Source organism: Arachis hypogaea, chromosome 8 (assembly GCF_003086295.3).
Source record: "Arachis hypogaea cultivar Tifrunner chromosome 8, arahy.Tifrunner.gnm2.J5K5, whole genome shotgun sequence".
Taxonomy (NCBI): Eukaryota; Viridiplantae; Streptophyta; class Magnoliopsida; order Fabales; family Fabaceae; genus Arachis; species Arachis hypogaea.
In genome coordinates, this window is record NC_092043.1 from 47,865,676 (window position 1) to 47,885,807 (window position 20,132).

Below are 20,132 nucleotides of genomic sequence, written 5' to 3' on the forward strand. Positions count from 1 at the left end.
TATCTATCCTACCACAACTCTTTAAATGTTTCTAGATTATTCCATACCACTCTTTATACTTCTATATACATCTATACTCTTCTAGAATACTCTATGACCTTCCAGAGTCTTCTAGAACCTTCTAGAGTATTCCGGAACCTTCTAGAACATTCTAGAACGTTCCGGAACCATCTAGAGTATTCTCAAACGCTCCAGAAAACTATACAAACACTGTTAAATCTAACCTTCTAAAATTTTCTGTGACAGAAAGCCAGAGAGAGACGTTGGGACATGGCAGGTGCCACTTCCAATTGCAAAGCTTCAAACTTGAAATCAAATTTCCGAACTTTCTAACACTCTCTGTATGAAATGTGCTTCCTTTTTTTGAAGCATCTCAAAACACACAAACTTTACGGAAAAGGCCACACGTCTTCATCATTTCATCGTCTTTTTTCGTTTCAAAACAACCTTAGACTTGGTCCCTCCCTATAATAATAGTATCACATTTCTCCTCTTCCTTTGTTCCTTCCATGTCCAAACCTATGTTTATGGGACCTGGTGAAGTGAGTGGTGACTACCCCTTTTGCCTTTTCATATATATAAGCTTGTGTTGTGTGTGGGAAGTGAAAGAGAATTTGTAATTAGCTGTTAAAGATGAGTGCTTTATCTAAGAAGAGTGAAGAATTTCGGAAGAAGAGAGATGGGTTGGTTAAGAAAGAGTCGTTAACTGATTCCACTGCTGAGTCAAGAGAAAGCAGTTTCAGTGGATCAAATTCAAGTTCCTCATGTTCATCAAATGAAGAAGCAAAAGCAGCAAAAGGGTCTTCTTCTCCATCTCCACCTGCTACTCCTCTTGGATGGCCTATTCTGAAAGCTGCAGTTTCCATCAAGAACATCATTTGGATGACACAAAATTTAGTAGTATTGGTTCAAAAGTGTCAGGTCAGTTTCTCGTTATTTTAGAAATCTGTCTTGTTTAATGATATCAGAACTATAAAAGTGGTTGATGTGCTTGAATTTTCAAAAGTATAACGATGATGACAACGCTTTTATTTATTTATTTTTTTTCAGTTTAATTATTCATTGGAATCTAATAATCCCTTTTTATGTCGGTTTAGTTGTAGTTTATTCTCCTAAATCATTTTTCTACCTTTCAATTTTCAAATAAGGAATTTTTTTGACTGTTTGTTCTGTTTTTAAGATAATAAATGTATTTCACTTTTACCTTATTTAGTAGGAAGCAGAAGAATTATTAGAAGATGATTTAGGATGATATATGATTATTGCTAGTAGGTTTGTTAATTTAATTACTTTATTTTCTTTCAAATTGGAGCAGATGCTGAAATGATGAAGGAAAAAGGTTTGCAAAATTGTTGCTTGGTTCACATGTCAGGTTCTGGGAGAGGGAATGTACTGCTTTGGCCATCTCAAATGCTATCACTAATCTGTGCGGTATGCATTTCCTTCTTCTGATACTTTCAAACTTCAAAATTCGAATTTAAAGAAACTCTATCTTCTTAACATTGTTCATTCTGATAAACCAGAGAGTCCTCTTGAGCCACATAAACAAATTATTTTAGATCAAGTTCTCCATTCCTTTAATGCAGCAGCTTAAAACTTTGGAATGAAAATCTCATTTCTTCTCTGATTATTCTCCCTCTTTTAAATTTTGGTTCTTAAAATATGGCAATTGATTTATGTTCAGTCTTGGTTGAAAGTCATAAAAAATCAACCAGACTGAAATTCTAGTGTATAGATTTTATATCACTATGGTTTAACTTACATAGCTACATATTACTTAAACAGTTGAACATTATATCTTTTTAAAAGGAAAAATGTTGCAGGAGGTGTGTAATTATTTTCAACAAAGATAAAAATGTTGATTGCATGAGCAAATTATTTTCAGAAGATTATAGTAAGCAAGGTCTCAACTAGATTTAATTCACAGCATAGAATCCTTTCTACTGATCCTTCCTCCCTTAAGCTATTTATGAAGAAAGAGAAAAAAAATACATCGTTATAATTATATAACTGAAAACGGAAATCTAAATATTTTGGCTCAGAAATATTGTTGGTTAAATTATAGTTTGAATTTTGGATATAGTTAGCTGTGTAAATAGGAGTGTTAAACAAATTGGTTCATTTAGTCCAGTTCGTTTAGATCTACTATAAATTTAAATGGATGAACTAATTATATATCAAATATATATGGATATTCAAAATAAAAGTTTAATCTATTTAAAAAAAAAAAAAAGAAAATCTACCATGCTAAACGTGTTAATTTTTTTTTTGTTAATTTCTTATCTAAATAGATAACTTGTAATTAAAACATGTGTACAAGGAAGGAAAAGAGGTTCAGATTGTTGGCTACTTGGCCAGAAAAAGTTTGAAGTCTCACCCAAATTTTCATTCTATAGATATCCTACAAAGCAAATTATTGCAGATGATTTTAGAAGGATACACTATTTCGATTAGAAAGCAATAATAAATATTATTAATTAAGTTAATTATATAATTTAAAATTATGAATAATTTTTTAAATAATAATAAAAAAATAAGATTACTATTTTTATATTCTACAAAATTTATAAAAAAATTATAATAAATCAACTCTCCATAAATTGTATATTAACTCTATCAAAAAAATTATATATTAAATATTATTTACGTAATAATATAATATAAATTTTATCTTATGACTAATTATACATTAAATATTATTCTCCTCTCTTGAGTTTTGGTTTTCAAAATATGACGATTGATTTATGTTCCGTCTTGGTTGAAAATCATAAAAATCAACCAGACTAAAACTTTTAATCCAATTTTTAGTAATTAAAAGTCAAATGATTAAAATCATTGAATGCTAAATATTTTTCACCGAATTAATTTTTTGTTATTGAAATTAAAAAAAAAGTGAGTTGTTAATTAATTCTAAATTTAAATTTAAATATTAATAAAAAATATTATTTTAAATTTTATCTCATTAATTAGACTTAATTTTAAAATAAAAAATTATTTTATACACTATATTAATGGATAATATGATCAATGCTTTTTTAATAATAATTATTGCCAAATAAAATAAATTTTAAAAAATACACTAGTTTTATTGTTTAGAAAACAAATTTAAATCTTTTTTCTATGTTCTATACATGAGAATCTTTTTTATGTATTTAAAACTTTCTATATTTAGTCCCAAAAAAAACTTTCTACATTTACATATAACACGAAAACAAAAAACCTTAAAATTAATTTAAATATGAAATTTTTGAAATGAAATCATTTCTATTTTTAACTAGAATCTAATCTAATTAACATACTCTAACTAACAAGTGAGCTTATATAAATGTTGTGTTGAAGAAAAGGAATCGAAGCAAGAAGCTAACTAAGAAGGCGACTACTTAAAAGCAAGAATGAGTCAAGAGAATTCAGATGTGTTGAGGATGATAGAGGCAGAGCTTTTTGTCGACGACGACAATGTGGGTGGTAATCCGCCGCCTCAGCCCCAGCCTGATTGGGATATGGAGAAGATGTTAGAGCTGATTGCCGGCGACGTGGGTGGTCATCAACCACTTCAACCTCAACCTCAGTCCAACCTGCACTCAGATAAATGGAATATGACAGAGCAGTTGGATAATCAACCACCTCGTTCTTGGAACGACAACAAGGAGAACACGAAGAAGAGAAGAAGAAGAAGAAGAAGGAGTGAAGAGCAATCAGATTCTGCAATGATGAATCCATGGGATATCAGAGACCCGTACGATATGATAGACTTTGATGCCGACGATGAAGCACCGCAGTTTCAGTTTGAGTGTCCGCCTCTGCCTGAGCCCGTCTGGAATGGGGACGAAAACAATGTAGGTGAGCCGTGTGCCATGGACGTGAGTGGTAATCAACCACCTCAGCCGGTTATTGATGAGTGTTTCCCAGAAGCTATGAAGAGGACAGAGCACTATTGGGGAAGCCCATTATCACTTCAGTCTCGGCCTCAGCCATGTGCCATGGACGTGAGTGGTAATGAACCACCTCAGCCAGTTATTGATGAGTGTTTCCCGGAAGTTATGAAGAGGACAGAGCACTATTGGGGAAGCCCATTATCTGGTTCTCAACCACTTCAGTCTCAGTCTCAGTCTCAGTCACGTGCCATTGACGTGTGTGGTAATCAACCACTTCAGTCTCAATCTCAGACGGATATAGTAAGGACGCTGACGGATGAGTTTTTCGCTGACACCTGTGGTTATCCACCACCTCAGCCTCAGCCTCAGACTCAGTGGGACACCAGTAGGAACATGTTAGAGCTGATTCCCGATGTCGGTGGTCATCAACCACTTCAACCTCAAGCTTCGGTCTGGACTTGGGAGGAGAACAAAGCATTTGAGTCAATTATTACCAGTTGTTTTCAGGATGATATCCAGAACCGCTGGGAGGCCGTGGCTGCTCGTCTCCCCGGCAGGACCCCGACACAGCTGCAAGAACGCTTTCAGAAGCTGATGAACGACATCAATACAATGACCATCATGATGGAACACAACCCTCTCTCCATCCCTATCAATGCAACAACACCACCACCACCATCACACCCTTATTCGACTCATCATCATCACAGGTCCGTATTCTCAATATTTTCATTCTTATTAAACTATTTTTCGACCTTAATCCATGACAACAATAAAAAAGTCTTGTATCCCACAAATTCAGCCCAACAGAATACATAAATTCAATTACAATTTTTTTAATTTAAAATCACAAAATAAATTAGAATTAAATTTATATATTTTGTTGGGCTGAATTTGTGAGCCACTAGACGTCTTTATTATTATCAAAGATTAAGGTGAAAGAATAGTTTAATAGACTAAAATTGTATTTAAATTTATGTATTCTATTGAGCTGAATTTGTGGATTACGAAACTTCTTTATTGTTGTCATAGACTAAAGTAAAAGAGTAGTTTAATAATTCCCCTTTTATTTCGCAAGGTTTATTTCTCGTACTCTTTATTTCTGTTTACTTATTCTATATTTCTTTTTTCTTATAAATTTTATGAACAAACCTAATAAACAATGAACTTTTTAATATTTTGTTTATTATCATGGCAGGGAGGAGCTCGTGCCAGCTGCAGAGGAGGAGGTAGTGCCAACTGAACAAGAGGAGGCAGCACCAACAAAGACAGGATATCATTGGACCGAAGATGAACATAGGTATTTGTTATTATATTACTTCTTTTTACCTCTTATTTATTTATTTATTTATTATCTAGTTGAATATTGGTATTTACAAAAAAAAAATGAAGCAACTAGTATCAAAATATAAGAGCACTTCTCTTGATTTAAATATATCTCTAACTTGTCGATGATGATTGTATGCTGTCTACAATATATAAGTCTAGCACCTCTTTTTTGTAAATCGATTTTACTGCTCTCTTGTTAATTAAAGGTTTCATATATCAAGTGTTTTTGTATATCAATAACTAGCAATTTGAGCGAGTTCTAAAGTAGTTTTTGTTGATTGCTAAATTTATTTTTGTTTTGACCGTGGTTGGCATAATAAGGTTTCTGGTTGGACTGAAAACCAAAAAAGAAAAAAAAATTTGTTTGATATCTAAAAATATCGTTACTAATTAAATAGTTTATGTTTTTGTTTACAAATTTTTAGTATAAAATTTGTTAATAGTTATTTCAAAAATCTTATTTTGGTAGGTTATTTCTTAGAGGATACCAAAAAGAAGGTTTACACTGGAAAAGAATTTCAGAATATTATGTAAAAACAAAAACTTCTAGTCAAATTTCCAGTCATGCTCAGAAATATTTTTTACATCAAGAAGAATTGGCTAAAGAAAAAAAGTTAAGAAAAAGCATTTTTGATGTAATTTGATCATCGTAAGTCATTTCTTTATTTTCAATTAATTAATTTAATTCAATTTCTACTAATATAAAAAATATTTAATTGGCTATTTTACACTCTTTTAAGTTATTATCCATGATAGTTACACTATTTTAATTGTTTTTCAATGTAAAAATTGTACCTTATTCGAAGATTTTTAATGGATGGAGGAGGATTTGCTTAAAGGAGGAAGAAAATGTAAATGGTTGCACATATCTAATTGCCCTATTTAAGTTGCACATATTTAGTTCGAGTTAATTGTTAGCTAGTTTTGTAAATCAATATAGATGTAATTGTGATTCATAACATTTTTATCAATAATATTTGATTTTTTAGTTCTTTGGCCTTGATGGCAATGCCGAAAGGGTCGGTGAACTAGATTTTATCAAAAGTCTTGATGGTTATGCCAAAGGGACTTTTGGTAAAAAAGATGTATATTTTTAAAAGATTATTAGCTTCAAATGTATTAAATAAACAGATATATAAAAATTTTTAGTTAATTTTATACTTTTATTAATGATTACTTCTTTTTCATATTTTATTTGGTTGTCATTGAAGTTGAGAGTTAGTATAAGAACTTGATATTAATTAGATTATAGACAAAATATTTGATACTAATTAGCTTGTTAAGTATTTACACAATTACTCCAATTAACTTGTGTGCTGTATTTACATGATGCCAGTAACAAAATTTTGTTTTATTAATGTTATTATTGCCTTTTTTTTATGAATGAGAATAAGTTACTTTTGTAATAACACTTTTGTTGTTCTTATTTATCATGAAAATCATATTTACCAAATTTTAAAAATATATATATTGCAGAGGTTTATAACCTCCACAATTTTTACAATTAAATTTAAAACATGATGGTCTTACAAAGCTGCTCAATTGCTTCTACATCCAAACAAACACAAAAATAAAGCAACCTAAAGATGGCTAAAATATCACAAGAGTAAAGTAATAACAAATCAAGAGTTCAAGACAATGATATCTCTGAAACAAAATGCCAGAAGTAAAATGCATATTTTGTCATTTTGATAATGGTCTTCCCTACGTATTAAAGCAGCTGAGATTGAATGCAAAAAGTGGAGGGCTAAGGAGATATTTCATACTGATAATGATCTGCCAAAGAAAAGGAGAAGATGGAAAATGTCAAATTAGTCTTAGAATGAAATTAAGCAGATATTAAAAAAAAAGAATTTTTTAACAAAAAAGTTCAACACACTAAAGTGGAGCGACCATAAAAAGAGAAGTTTGTTTACCTTTGTTTCTAAATTGCACAAAGGAGTGTGAAATGCTCACTGAACACTGTTGCAAAACAAAAAAAAAAGTTCATTCAAGCTCTGAGAAATTATAAATATGGTTACAAATATATGTAAAAATATCGGATTGCAGATTGATATGGAAACACATTAACTGTGACTAGCTAGGAGTATAAATGAAACAAACACAAGAAAACAAAATCTTGATTTAGATAAAATTGTATTGGTCTTTCATCCATGGCGTCAATGCTTGGTAATGGAACCAACAATCAAGAGGACTCTACTTCCTACCAAAGCCATAACACAAACACAATGTCATACAAATTTTAAATGTGTCATATCAAACGGTTAAAATATAGATGTATGAACTATATGCAAAAATGATTTGATGATGACATGTTTCATATAATGTTAGAGCAGTAAACTACTTCCTCTTGGATGTTTTGGATGTTGGAACAACCAAACCTCTCTTCTCTAAACTTTTATATCGATCCTTTATAAGGGTACAACAACCCTACATATATGTCATAGAAATTGAAAAGTTACTTGGATGTTTTAAAAAAAAAAACAGAAAACGGATAACAAAAAGTAAGCAAGAGAATTTTTACAAGCTTACTTAAGCTTCTGGATGGATCCATTTATTTCGTCGATTAGGAGAACTTGAACGGGAGCAGGCTCAAACTTATTAACAAATTGTGATAAATATACACTCACAAAGAATTATGTGTATGGAATAATATGTGTTAGGTCAAAAGCAGTGAAGTACCCTTAGCATGTTCTCTCATTCGAATAACTAAGATTTTGATAGCAAATTAAGATAAATAGAAAAGACTACTTACTTGTGCTTTCCTAAGCGTGGTGGCTGTGCCTTTAACCTCTCTTGTTTAGCATCTTCGCGCCTGAGTGTTTCTTCTGCTTTTCCTCATCTTCTTGCTTGATTTCCTTCATAATTTCAGGTATGCTGTAACCAGAAGAATCAACACAGCTCAAATACCACGCTTTGTTGTGTTTGGAAACATAAAAAATGATCATACTACCTGTCAATTTCTTTCGACAATTCCTCCAACTTCTTAGCTTCAGCTTCTTTTTTCTGTTGTTCTTTGTGCCGGAGTCTCTTGTTCAACTCAACTCTAGTGACCCTCTTTGTTTTGATAGGCCTGTTGGATGAATATTCAAGCAAATACAAATATATCAGATTTTTAGTTGGGATGTATGGAACCTATTTACAATTACAAGCATAATATGAGTCAACATAAAAATAATAATAAATAAAAAAACAATACAATGACCATAAAATAACTTACAAAATATAATGATACTTTAGACACTTTATCTGATCTTGTCATCTTAGTGATGAAGTTGTGTGTGAATTGCTAAGTTCAGAGGATATTGGAAATTGAATTTAGAGGGTTCATACATTTTCATAAATCATAATCCTTTAGAAGCTCTTCAACCTAACACAAAATTTTAAAAGGGTCAAAGACAAATTCACTCGCAATATATACTGCTTATAAAAATTAATCAAGTTATGATGCACCAAATACATCGGACATCTAATCATCTAACCAAGATTGTATACTTTTTGGAACTCGCCTTGACTTGGGTTTTAGAGTAGAAAGAAACATTAGAATTTGGTGTATGTTTAAAATTGCCACTAAAGGCATAATTCACATGGGGAGGCTATGGTCCTTGCAAGCATTTGCCAATGTTAGCACACCAACAACATCAACACCAATAGATTCTGTTTTGTTAGCCTCAAACCACTTCAAATTAAATGCACTGGTAAAATCATCAACATTAAAAACATGAGTAGGCTTAATAGTCTCAATATCAACCAAGATTCATGACCTATCTTCTAAGCTCCCATTTCCAAACTCAAAGGGTATTATCACTTGATTATGACAAATTTATAGAAATATTTGTAAAAATTATTCTCACTGCAATTTACAACTTGGTTTAGATATTCTGATATTGAATGGAATATACTAAAAGGATTCTCTATTGAGCTTTCTCTTCTTCTTGGATAAATCAAAATAATCAATTTAATTAGTAGAAAAACCTAAGAGCAGAGTGAGCAAAAAATAGAACAAAAAAAAAACCATGAAGAGAAAACCAGAAGTGAAGGTGCAAAGCAGAAGGACAGAAGAACCCCTTTGTTATGGGTGAGGGGCACTTCTCCTCTTGTAAACAGGTGAAAACGTAGCAGAAAAAAAGAAGAAAAATAAAGCACAATACAAATAAAGAAATAAAGGAAGAAGGAGAAGAAGAACATGCGGCGGGCGTGGTGGAGAATGCTCGTGTTGCTACTGCAGATTCGAACCGCGCACAGCGCTACGCTGATCTGGCAGAGCAGAGGGAGCAGAAGAAGCAGAGGAGCTAGCAGAGCGTAGAAACTTTCGGGAGGTGCAGAGACGGTGATGGATGAGCGGCTTCTCTCCAATCTGTCACGGGAATCGCCGCTAAACAGCAGAGAGCGGCTGTTTTTTGAAACCGCTAAACTTGGTTCAAATTTGTAGTTATCAATTAATTATTATTAATATTTTTAATAATATAAAATTATATATTTTTTATAATTAAATAATAACTAAATTTTAATAAAAATGTTGCTTCTTAAACTGTCACATTAAATAATATATGTTAGGTTATTTTTTGAAGAACTTAAATAATCAGCATATAAATCATATTGATCAAACATTTTAGAAAAGGAGAATTTTAGTATACAGATCAAAGTTGGTACAGATTTAAAGATTTGTCTACACCATACTTTCTAAAGCCACATTTTAAACCGTAACTCTTCACAAAGAAAAGCGTCACCTAATGGAAAAAAGTAAATTAGAAGATTTAAGAGAAGAAATAATCAAGTTATCAAAATTAATAGACCAAAAATTAATGATTTTAACTAATGTTAACTGTAATGACACCGAATTCTTAAAATCAATACAAAATGATTTTTCTCAAAATCTTTATTTTACTATAAGTTTTATTGAAGGACTTCAAAAACCTGAAAAAACTTATTTTTCACACGGAATTTCTAAGAAATGTTATCATGGAAATGATTCCCCACATCTTTATCATACTTTTAACCCACAATTAAATTCTACAGTAGATATGCTTGAAGAAATATTAGTATCCATAAAATTTCAAAGAAATAAAGAAAAAGAGAATCCCAAAGAAGAAAAATTTCAAAATATAATCAACATAACAGATCTAAAAGTAAAACCACCACTAAAATTATGAATATTGAAGAAAAGTTAGAAGAAGTTACAATGCTTTTTAAACAATTAAAAATGGCTCAAGAAAATAATATTATGGAACAAGGATTTCAAATAGAAGAAGAATTAGTAAATTCTGAAAATATAGAAAATGAAGAACACATCCTAGATTATTCAAGTGACGAAGAACCAGCAATTCCAATACAAGTAAAAAATGAAGCTGGAACATCTAAAGATAACCAATCTCAATATAAATGGGAAACAGGTTTTGATAATTATGCTTTTAAAAAAGGGTTTATAAATAAAGATTCAAAATATACAAAAATACCATCAAAGTACGTTCCTAAAATCCAAGAAATAGAAGGAGAAAGAATGCTTGATTTAGACTGTAAAAAGAATGAAAAAGAAATTTTCGAAAATTGGTTGAATTCCTTTTTATTAGAAGCTTTTACTAATCCAAAGCTTAGTGAATTGTCTGGAAGAGATATTTGGAATTACATAGGATTTCATACTAAAGGAACTATAAGAGATTATATGACATCAATAGAAAACCAAATAATAGAAGATTTAGCAACAAAAATAACAGCTTATGATAAGATATTATATATAATGATGATTCTATATAAAGAATTTTTTGGAAAAAATATTATAGATCATAAACAAGAAGTCTATAGTAAAGAATATCAAGAAGCAAAAAACCATTTAGCTAATATCCAGATATATGATCTATGTAATGTGGAATCTTATATATGTGAATATAGAATACATTATTACAAATTAAAAGAAGAAGATAAAAATCATTATCTTAGTATGTATATAACAAAACTTCCATATCCTGCTAATGAATTTATAATGGGAAGATTTATAAGAGAAATAAATAGAGGGACAATTGAAAATAATTTTGGTGGAGCAACCGCTGCAATAAGAGAGGAAATAAAAGAGCGTTGTATGCAAGAAGCAACTCAAAAAAGATTTGCAAATATAATTAGAATCTGCTGTCAGGATAATGAAGAGATACCCCAAAAATATGGGCTTAATAAAAATTTTCAGAGAAAGAGAAAATATCAATTTAGAAAAAGAAAATACTATCCAAACTGGAGAAAAAATAGGTATTTTAGAACAAGAAACAACAATAAAAACAAAAGGCAAAAAAGTGACTATTGCCCAAATAAAAAAGAAAACTGTAAGTGCTGGTATTGCCAAGAAGAAGGACATTATGCAAATGAATGTCCGAAAAAGAAGGATAAAAAAGATCTTACTAAACAAATAGAAATTGCTAAGTCTTGTTTTATGAAACCTTTAGAGGAATCTGATGATAACCTAGACTACATTTTTGAATATGTCTCAGAAACAGACTCAGAGACTGAGTAATAGTGCCACATTTATTACTATAAAAATAACAGAAAAATTTATAAATGCTTTTATAGATTCTGGAGCAACACAATGCTTTGCTAGTTCAAACATAAAACTTAATTGGAAAAAATTAAAGAAACCATTAAGAGTTAGAATAGCTGACAAATCAATACATAAAATTGACCAAAAAACAGAGATGACTGAAATTTTTATTCAAAATTATAGGTTCATTGTTCCATCTATATATATGTTAGATTCTGGAAAATAACTTTTTAAAACTATATCATCCATTCATTCAAGAATTAACATATATAGTTTTAAAAGCTCCACATGATTCTTCAATAAATCAAAAATCAAAATGTATAAAAATACCAACTACTACTATAGATAAGATCTTAAAATTTAAAATATTTTCTATATTAGAAACATGTTATTTAAACTTATACTTTCAGATAAACATTCTAAAAAATAATCTTGAAATAAAGATAAAGGAACTTTTGGATGAAATTTGTGCTGAAAATCCGTTAGATATTAAAAATACAAATAACGAATTAGTAAGCATTAAATTAAAATATCCTATAAAAGAGATAAATGTTCCAAATAAAATTCCTTATTCTGCAAGAGATAGAGAAGAGTTCTCTTTAGAATGTAGAGATCTTTTGGAAAAAGGAATTATAAGATTAAGTAAAAGTCCTCATGCAGCTCTAGCCTTTTATGTCGAAAACAATAATGAAATTAAAAGGGGAAAACGAAGAATGGTTATTAACTATAAGAAGATGAATGAAGCAACTATTGGTGATGCTCATAAACTTCCAAGAAAAGATTCTATTTTAGAAAAAATAAAAGGAGCGACTTGGTTTTCATCTCTTGATGCAAAATCAGGATATTGGCAACTTCGTTTAGACGAATAAACAAAGAAATTAACTGCTTTTACTTGCCCAACAAAAGAATCAACAAGTGTGTTACTCTACGAATGGAATGTATTACCATTCGGATTAAAACAAGCTCCAGGTATTTATCAAAGATTTATGGAAGAAAATCTAAAAGAGTTAAATGAATTTGTTTTAGTGTACATTGATGATATACTAATTTTTACAAAACAGGATAAGGAAGATCATCTTCAAAAATTATTAATAGTTTTAGAAAGATGCAAGGAAAAAAGACTAGTTCTTAGCAAAAAGAAAGCAAGAATAGCAAAACAAGAAATAGAGTTTCTTGGATTAATTCTATCCACTCAAGGAAAGCTAAAACTTCAGCCAAATGTCCTAGAAAAGGTAAATTTATTCCCTAATAAAATAGAAGATAGAAAACAATTACAAAAATTTTTAGGATGTATAAATTATATTTCTGATCAAGGATTTTTAAAGAATATAACAGAATACACTAAAAGCTTATTTCCAAAAATAAGTACTAAAAAAGAATGGAAATGGGATGAAAAAGACAGTATGCAAATTCAAAGGATTAAACAATTATGTGAAAAACTTCCAGAACTTTATATTCCAGAAGAAAATGACTACTTAATAGTAGAAACAGATGCTTCAGACATAACCTGGTCAGGATGTCTAAAAGCTAAGAAAGCTATAAAAAGTTTGGAACAAGAAAAAGAATCACTAGATTCTAAACATTTCCCAAAGGAATTACTTTGCAGGTATATTTCAGGGACTTTTACTCCAACAGAACGGAGATATACCACTCATGAAAAGGAAACTCTAGCAGCGATTAAATCTCTTAAGAAATGGAAAATTGATTTACTACCCAGAGAATTTACATTAAGGACATATTCAAGTTATCTAACAGGTTTCATACGATATAATTTAAAAGTTGATTATAATCATGGACGATTGGTAAGATGGCAATTATTTTTGTTACAATATCCAATAAAAATTGAATATATTAAAGGTGACAAAAATGTTATTGCAGATACATTAACAAGAGAATGGAGTTCGTCTACAACGCATTAGATCAAGAAATTCAGAAATACGAAGAAGAACTTGAAAAATGCAAGCATTGTTAGCAAATAAGGATACAGATCCAATTCCTCAAAAAGGCCATCGAAGCAATGAAATCAACACAACAACCAAAACCATCAGAGTTCAGCCAGCTAAGCGTGGTGGACAAATCAGGTGAAGAAAAAATTCCAGAAAATAAAACAATTGCTGAAATTATCAAAAAATCCACCCAAGATAAAAAATATTATGTAATTTATAATGGCCCCATGAAAGGAGTATATGATGCCTGGGAAAAAGCAGCACCATTTACACATCAATCAAGGATAATTCATAAAGGAGGGTTTTTAACACTGGAAGAAGCAAAGGAATCTTTCAGGGAATATGAAGCTCTTCATCCAGAGCAAACCCTAAAAAGAGTAGATAAAGCTCCAATTCAAACCCAGAGAACAGGAATAATAAGAAACATTCCTACAAGGGCCGAAATTAAGGAAAAGAAAAAGGTCTGTAGATCAAATCTCAGAGAAACCCTTAACATAGTCCTAAATTGGACCGAAGAAAAAAGGGCAATCTTGGGATATTATCCTATTGCCAAAGAACAGCTAACAAAGCTGGTTATATTTCCAGAGGCTTCCCCATCTGACACCTATCAGTTTTTCCAGTATGGATTAATTGATACAATTTTAATTTTTAATGATTTGAAAATTATTAGTGAGTTTCCTGCAGGATTTATTGATGCAGTAAAGAGATTTAAAAATATGATTGACAACGTAAATCCAAGGGATATATCCCTAAAATTTACGAATAGTCAACCTATTTTTAATGAAGAAGAAGAATGCTTGGTTCCAGCACATCAAGTAATCTTCATGTCCGTCTTCCCAGAAAATTTTCAACCAATTGATCAAGTTCAAGATTTAACAATCTACAGTCATGAAGGAAGACTAGCCAGTACACTAGCAAGGGTCTTCGAAAGAACTCAAAAGATAACAAGGGAATCTCACACAAGAATCAACTATAAAAGCAGAAATACTTTGCTTGTGTCCAGTAAAAGGAATGAAATTGAAGAAAGAGAGATGAGACTCTTAGTGGAATTTGAATCAGCATTCTACAACTTATCTGGACTCTTAGAAAAGCTCCCCGAAGGGATAAAGAGGAATCTCTGCTATTTGATAAAAGACAGAGAAGACCACAAGTGCCAGCTATGTGTCTCAGAGTTATCTGAAGAAAGCAATAATAAAACGGAATCAACCCACATGATAAAGGAAGAAGACAACGCATCTGAAGGACACATGATGAAAGAGGAGGACAGCACATCTGAAGCATCTCTCAACATTATTGCATAGTGACGTAAGCGCTTAGGTCATAGAGCACCAACAATGTAGCTGGTGCAAGATAATAAACAATGACGTAAGCAATGACGTCATAAGAAGGGTAAGGATGGGAATTGTCCATCAGACCCAACCATTATAAATAGGTTGCTTAGGCAATTGTAGAAGGCATCAAACCATAGAAAGCAGGAGGCTAAGAGTACTCATATGCTAGGAGAGCAAAGAGGAAGCTGCCGAGGCGATTCTATAGTTTGAAGAAGAATTCCCTTAGGAAAAACCAATTCTAAACTCCCCTCTGGAGTTAGTATCTACAATCTCCCCTCTGGAGATAAAAATATCTTATGTAAAATATTCTAAATAAAGGAAGTTTTTCTCCAGAAAGGTACGCCTTTATCCTAATCTCTTAGTTATGAATTATTTAGAAAGTTTAGAATTAACAGAAGAATCTGATTATTATAGATTAACTGCTTTATTAGATAATGAAAAACAGGCTGTTCTAAAAACAGAATTAAATCTCAAATCAAATGAAAATTTTAATAAACAAAATCTTTTAAAAGAAGTTTTTAATAGAAAAAATATAATATACTATGGAAAAATTCAACTTGAAGCCCCTATAAAGATAAAATCCGCCAATGGAGAACTTGAAATAGCTTTAATAAATGATGAAGAATTGAGTAAACAGATTGAGAAAATTAAGGATCAACAAAAAAGATCTAAAATTGGATGGATTCATATTAGTACTATACAAGTCTTAATCAAATCTACATATATGAAAGGAATTAATTCACCAATAAGCTTAGCAATCTGTGACAAAAGAATTACTGATGACCCAATAGACCAAATAATTGAAATTGTTCATGGAAACTTGGCAAATGTAAATGTTAAATTCAATGCCCATCTTGGATATGCTATACCTTTATCAACTGAAAACCTTGGAAGATCTATAAGTTTGGCTTATAAATTTCATAGAAAGAATCTAATGGAACAAGACGATGAACCTTTTTCAATTACATATGCAATAAATTATGCTTTAACAAACAGCCATCATAGTATAATATTTAAAAACAAAGAAAGAATTTATGTTGATGAATTATTTCAGAAAATTGTAAAAACAGAAATACCAAAATTTAAAGCTATTGAAAACCCAGTTCTATTATTAAAAGAACCATCAGAAAAATTAGTTTCATCGAATTTTCTAATAAGAGAATCTAAAATTAATAGCCCTTTAAGTTTATCCAAGTTAAAGATTAAGGAAGAAAATTCTGAAATAAAAGAATTAACAAAAAAGGTCGAAAAATTAAATGAAACCCTAAATATTAAATTATGACAATAAATAAAGAAAAAATATATGTAACTTATCAAGACAAGAAACAAGAGCTCTTTGAAAGAGAAAATCGGTTGAATTATTTACAGTTTTCTGAAATAAATCAAAGAGCATTTGAAGCTCTAAAAATAATTTATGACAAGTTAAAAAGAGAAGTTGAAGAGCTAGAAAAATTAATAGAATCTCTAGAAAATAGTGATGAATCGATGATAGAATTTGCAGAAATTCTAAGATAAATAATGAAGCATACAAAGATTGAAAGACCAGAAAACAAAATAAAAAGAAAAAGGGCGAAAAAATTAAAAAGTAAAATAAAGGAATATAAAAGGGAATTAAATAATCTTCGGTTCGAAATTAATGACCTTATAATAAAAAGGATAGAAATAAGAACAAATATAAACAAGTTGGAGCTAAACTTAAAAAATTTTATAAATGCCTGGAAAACCATACTATGACTTAAAAGAATTAAAGCTGTTGAAAGAAAAAATGGAGAATGAAGTTGAAAAATTAAAAAGATATTTAGAAACAACAGAAAGTGTAGAAATAAAAGAAGTTTTTGAGGATTTGAAAAATTATATTAAAGAAAAAGACAAACAGATAAAAGATTTTATATACAATAATCCATGCAAAAAAGAATATTATAAACTAAAACAAGATTAAATCAGAATTAGTAATAGTAGAAATGGTCAATACTTTCGATTATGAAATTGCAAATTATTAGGCACCACCAACCGAATCTATACAAACTACAAACTTATTCGAAGCAAAGTACGAAGAGTTAATAGAAATTTCGAAAAAGAAATTACAGGAAAAATCGATCGATTTTTAAAAATTGGTATCAGAGCCAAAGTTAACGATTAAGGGTAACACTTTTTCTTTAAATAACACTTTTAATGACACGCTTTTTCAGCCACAAAAAGACAAAAATCTGTACATATCCATCTTTACACTAGATGGACCCTTTAGAAAATGATGTTAAAACCAAATTCAAGTATAAATTGTTAGTCATATGAAGAAGAGAAAGTTTATCTACATGAATATGGTTCACTTGAGAAGCTTCAAAAATTATTTGTTTAAGCTTTTAATTTATAAAAAATATCAATATTAATGTTTAGTATAATTTTTAAAATTAAATTACAATTTTTTAAAAATTATTTAAATATTTGTAGAGAAGTTTAAAAAAATGACTTCTCTCTTAATAAAATTTTTTTATTATATTTTTTTAAATAAATATTTTTAAAATTAAAAAACCAAATACAAAATAACTTATTTATAAAAAATTTTAATATAAATATTTATTATTTAAATTATTTTTTTTAAATTTAATTAAATTATTTATCCAATTGAAGCTACATCATATGAAACTCCCAAAAAAAAGTATTTATGACATAACGTATTTTATTTGTGAATGTATTTTGTTTACAAACCAGATATTTAAAGTTTGAAAGACACTGTATTATTATAAAACAAATTACGATTAAAATAATATCAATTAGTAGTTAAAAAGTTTAGTGAAAGAGATTAAAACGAAGGATATATTTAAATAATTAATACTCAAAAAGCGTGCATATAAAATTTTAAATTAAATTATAGAATAAATTAGATTATTTAAATTTTAAAAAATGAAAAAAAACTTTTACGATGTAAAATAATAAATATAGTACAAATTACTTATTTTAATAAATAACATAATTAAATTATTTATTTTAAAAAAATCTTCAATAACCGATTCGCCATCCTTCTCTTAATTGTTTACTGTTTAGTTAGTTCCTACTAATTATAAAAATATTTAATTAGTTATTTTAATCTTTTTAAAGTTTAAATTTTATTACTTATTCTAATTATACTATTTAAATTTTTTTTATACGGAATAGCTCCATAATTTGAGTTTTAATTGATCAGACAAATTTTGTGAGAATGAATTTGCTAAATAAAAAAGAATACTGCTCAAATAAAAAAATCATCTATATAGATTGATTTAATAATCATTAGTTTAAAACACACCAATTAAACGAACATACAGTTAAAAGAACTTGTGAAATAGAAATTATTTGTTTTTTAATAAATTTTTAAATTAATCTTCTAACGAATTTTAAATTGGATACTTTAATTTACTATAAAATTTTATTTGTTAAAAGTCTTCTAAAATATATTCTGTCAAATAGATTAGTCTTTCAAGTTTCAAACACTTTCAATAAGAATTTATCACACACACACACAGATATATATAATATATATCTTAACAAATTTTATTTAAAAAGGTTAAATCTAAAAAATATTATTATAAAATAAAATAAATAATTAATTATTTTTTAAAATAATAGATAAATTAATCTGTATTGCAAAATAATTTTCAAAAATTTATAGAAATTAAAAAATTATAAAAATAATGTGTTAAATCTAAAAATCTTTGGAGAATAAATTGAATATTTACTCTAAAATATTTTGTTTGTAACTTTTTTCTGTTATTATTAATTACCTTGTACTCTACTTTGATTGTTGTTAAAAGGAATTGATTATTAGTATAAGATCTTCCACTAAAGATGTCAGATAGATTGTTCAATGGAAGTTAATTATATATCTAAGTATATATAGGTCTTTCAAATAGAAAATGGACTTGCTTAAGAAAAATTTATCCAGTTAGAAGGTCTTTTTTTATTTTTTAATAGACAATTTTTAACTAAATAGCAAATAAAATAATAAATTTTTGGATACTTATCAACTTTGGGTTAAATATTTGAGATATTTTAATTAAAACTTGACATATTTAAGTTAGGTTATTAAAAAAATTATCAAAAGCATTAAAAATAAATTAAACGAGAATGATAAAAGAAAGAGTTAAACAAATTAAATGGACCAATTTATTTATTTTGTAGGACAATTTATTTAATTCATATATTAACCAAATTCATTAAACATCTTATTTTTATAGACTTATTTTTACAATAAAAAACTTATACACACTCACACTCATTTAAAATAACTAAATGGGTCAAATCATTAAATTAAGCTCATTTTAAACGGTATTGCTTGTAACTCCAAGTATTCTTTATTTTTCGTTTATTCATATAAATCTTATCTTTTAGAGTGTCAATAGTTTCGAGGATTCTTTTATGATTACTTTATACGAGGTAACAGAAAAAAATTGATTAAGTCTTTAATATTATTCTTAAAATTTTTTTTATTATTTAATTTTTATATTCAAAATTTATTATACTAATTTTTAAATTTAATTTTAAGTACTATATTGGCTTTTGGATTTTTTTATTCAATAAACAAAATATAAAACTAGTACACTTATCATATTAGACATATAGATAAATAATATCATTTATTAATAATCATTTAAAATACTAAAATTGTAAAAGTCATGAATTCGAGAGACTGCTTTAAAAATTTAATCCAAAAAAAATATTGTTATTCATTTATATTAATTAAACATGATGTCCATTCATTGGTTTATAAGTTTAGGATTTATTTATTTTATTTCTTAAAAATATATAATAATTTTTTAAAAGGTTTTCATATACTTTGACATATAAAGAATCATATTTTTAGTAATTTTTAATAAAATATTTTTTATAGTATTTTAAAATATATATTTAGAATATATATTAGCAAGACTTACAAGTTTATATATATATATATATATATATATATATATATATATATATATATATATATATATATATATATATATATATATATATATATATATATATATATATATATATATATATATATATATATATATCTTTCCCATTACATAGCCATTGTGATTCTCCACGCAGATAGATATTATTTTCGGCCTTTTTTCTTTTGGGATATTTTTTCTGAAAAGATAGTTAC

General features: G+C 28.5%; 1 protein-coding gene and 1 long non-coding RNA gene across 3 annotated transcripts; one reads left to right on the forward strand and one right to left on the reverse strand.

Moving 5' to 3' along the window:
• The first annotated feature begins 322 nt into the window (after nt 1–322).
• On the forward strand, nt 323–8,324 carry LOC112707955 (uncharacterized). 2 transcript variants are annotated; one of them, XM_072201548.1, is made up of 5 exons: nt 323–921; nt 1,316–1,431; nt 3,345–4,585; nt 5,074–5,175; nt 8,077–8,324. In XM_072201548.1, the coding sequence occupies exons 3-5, from the start codon at nt 3,393–3,395 to the stop codon at nt 8,192–8,194; spliced, it is 1,413 nt and encodes a 470-aa protein (XP_072057649.1). In that variant the 5' UTR covers nt 323–921; nt 1,316–1,431; nt 3,345–3,392; the 3' UTR covers nt 8,195–8,324. The 2 variants fall into 2 exon arrangements, with proteins under 2 accessions (XP_072057649.1, XP_025615802.1); XM_025760017.3 differs by lacking the exon at nt 8,077–8,324 and having other exon boundaries at nt 5,074–5,519.
• LOC112707956 (uncharacterized) lies at nt 6,649–9,588 on the reverse strand. The gene is made up of 6 exons (XR_003811492.2): nt 9,391–9,588; nt 8,425–8,574; nt 8,158–8,277; nt 7,960–8,081; nt 7,121–7,166; nt 6,649–6,980 (listed from the first exon to the last, which is right to left on the reverse strand). It is a non-coding gene; the product is annotated as an uncharacterized lncRNA (long non-coding RNA).
• Between the last annotated feature and the right edge of the window lie 10,544 nt (nt 9,589–20,132).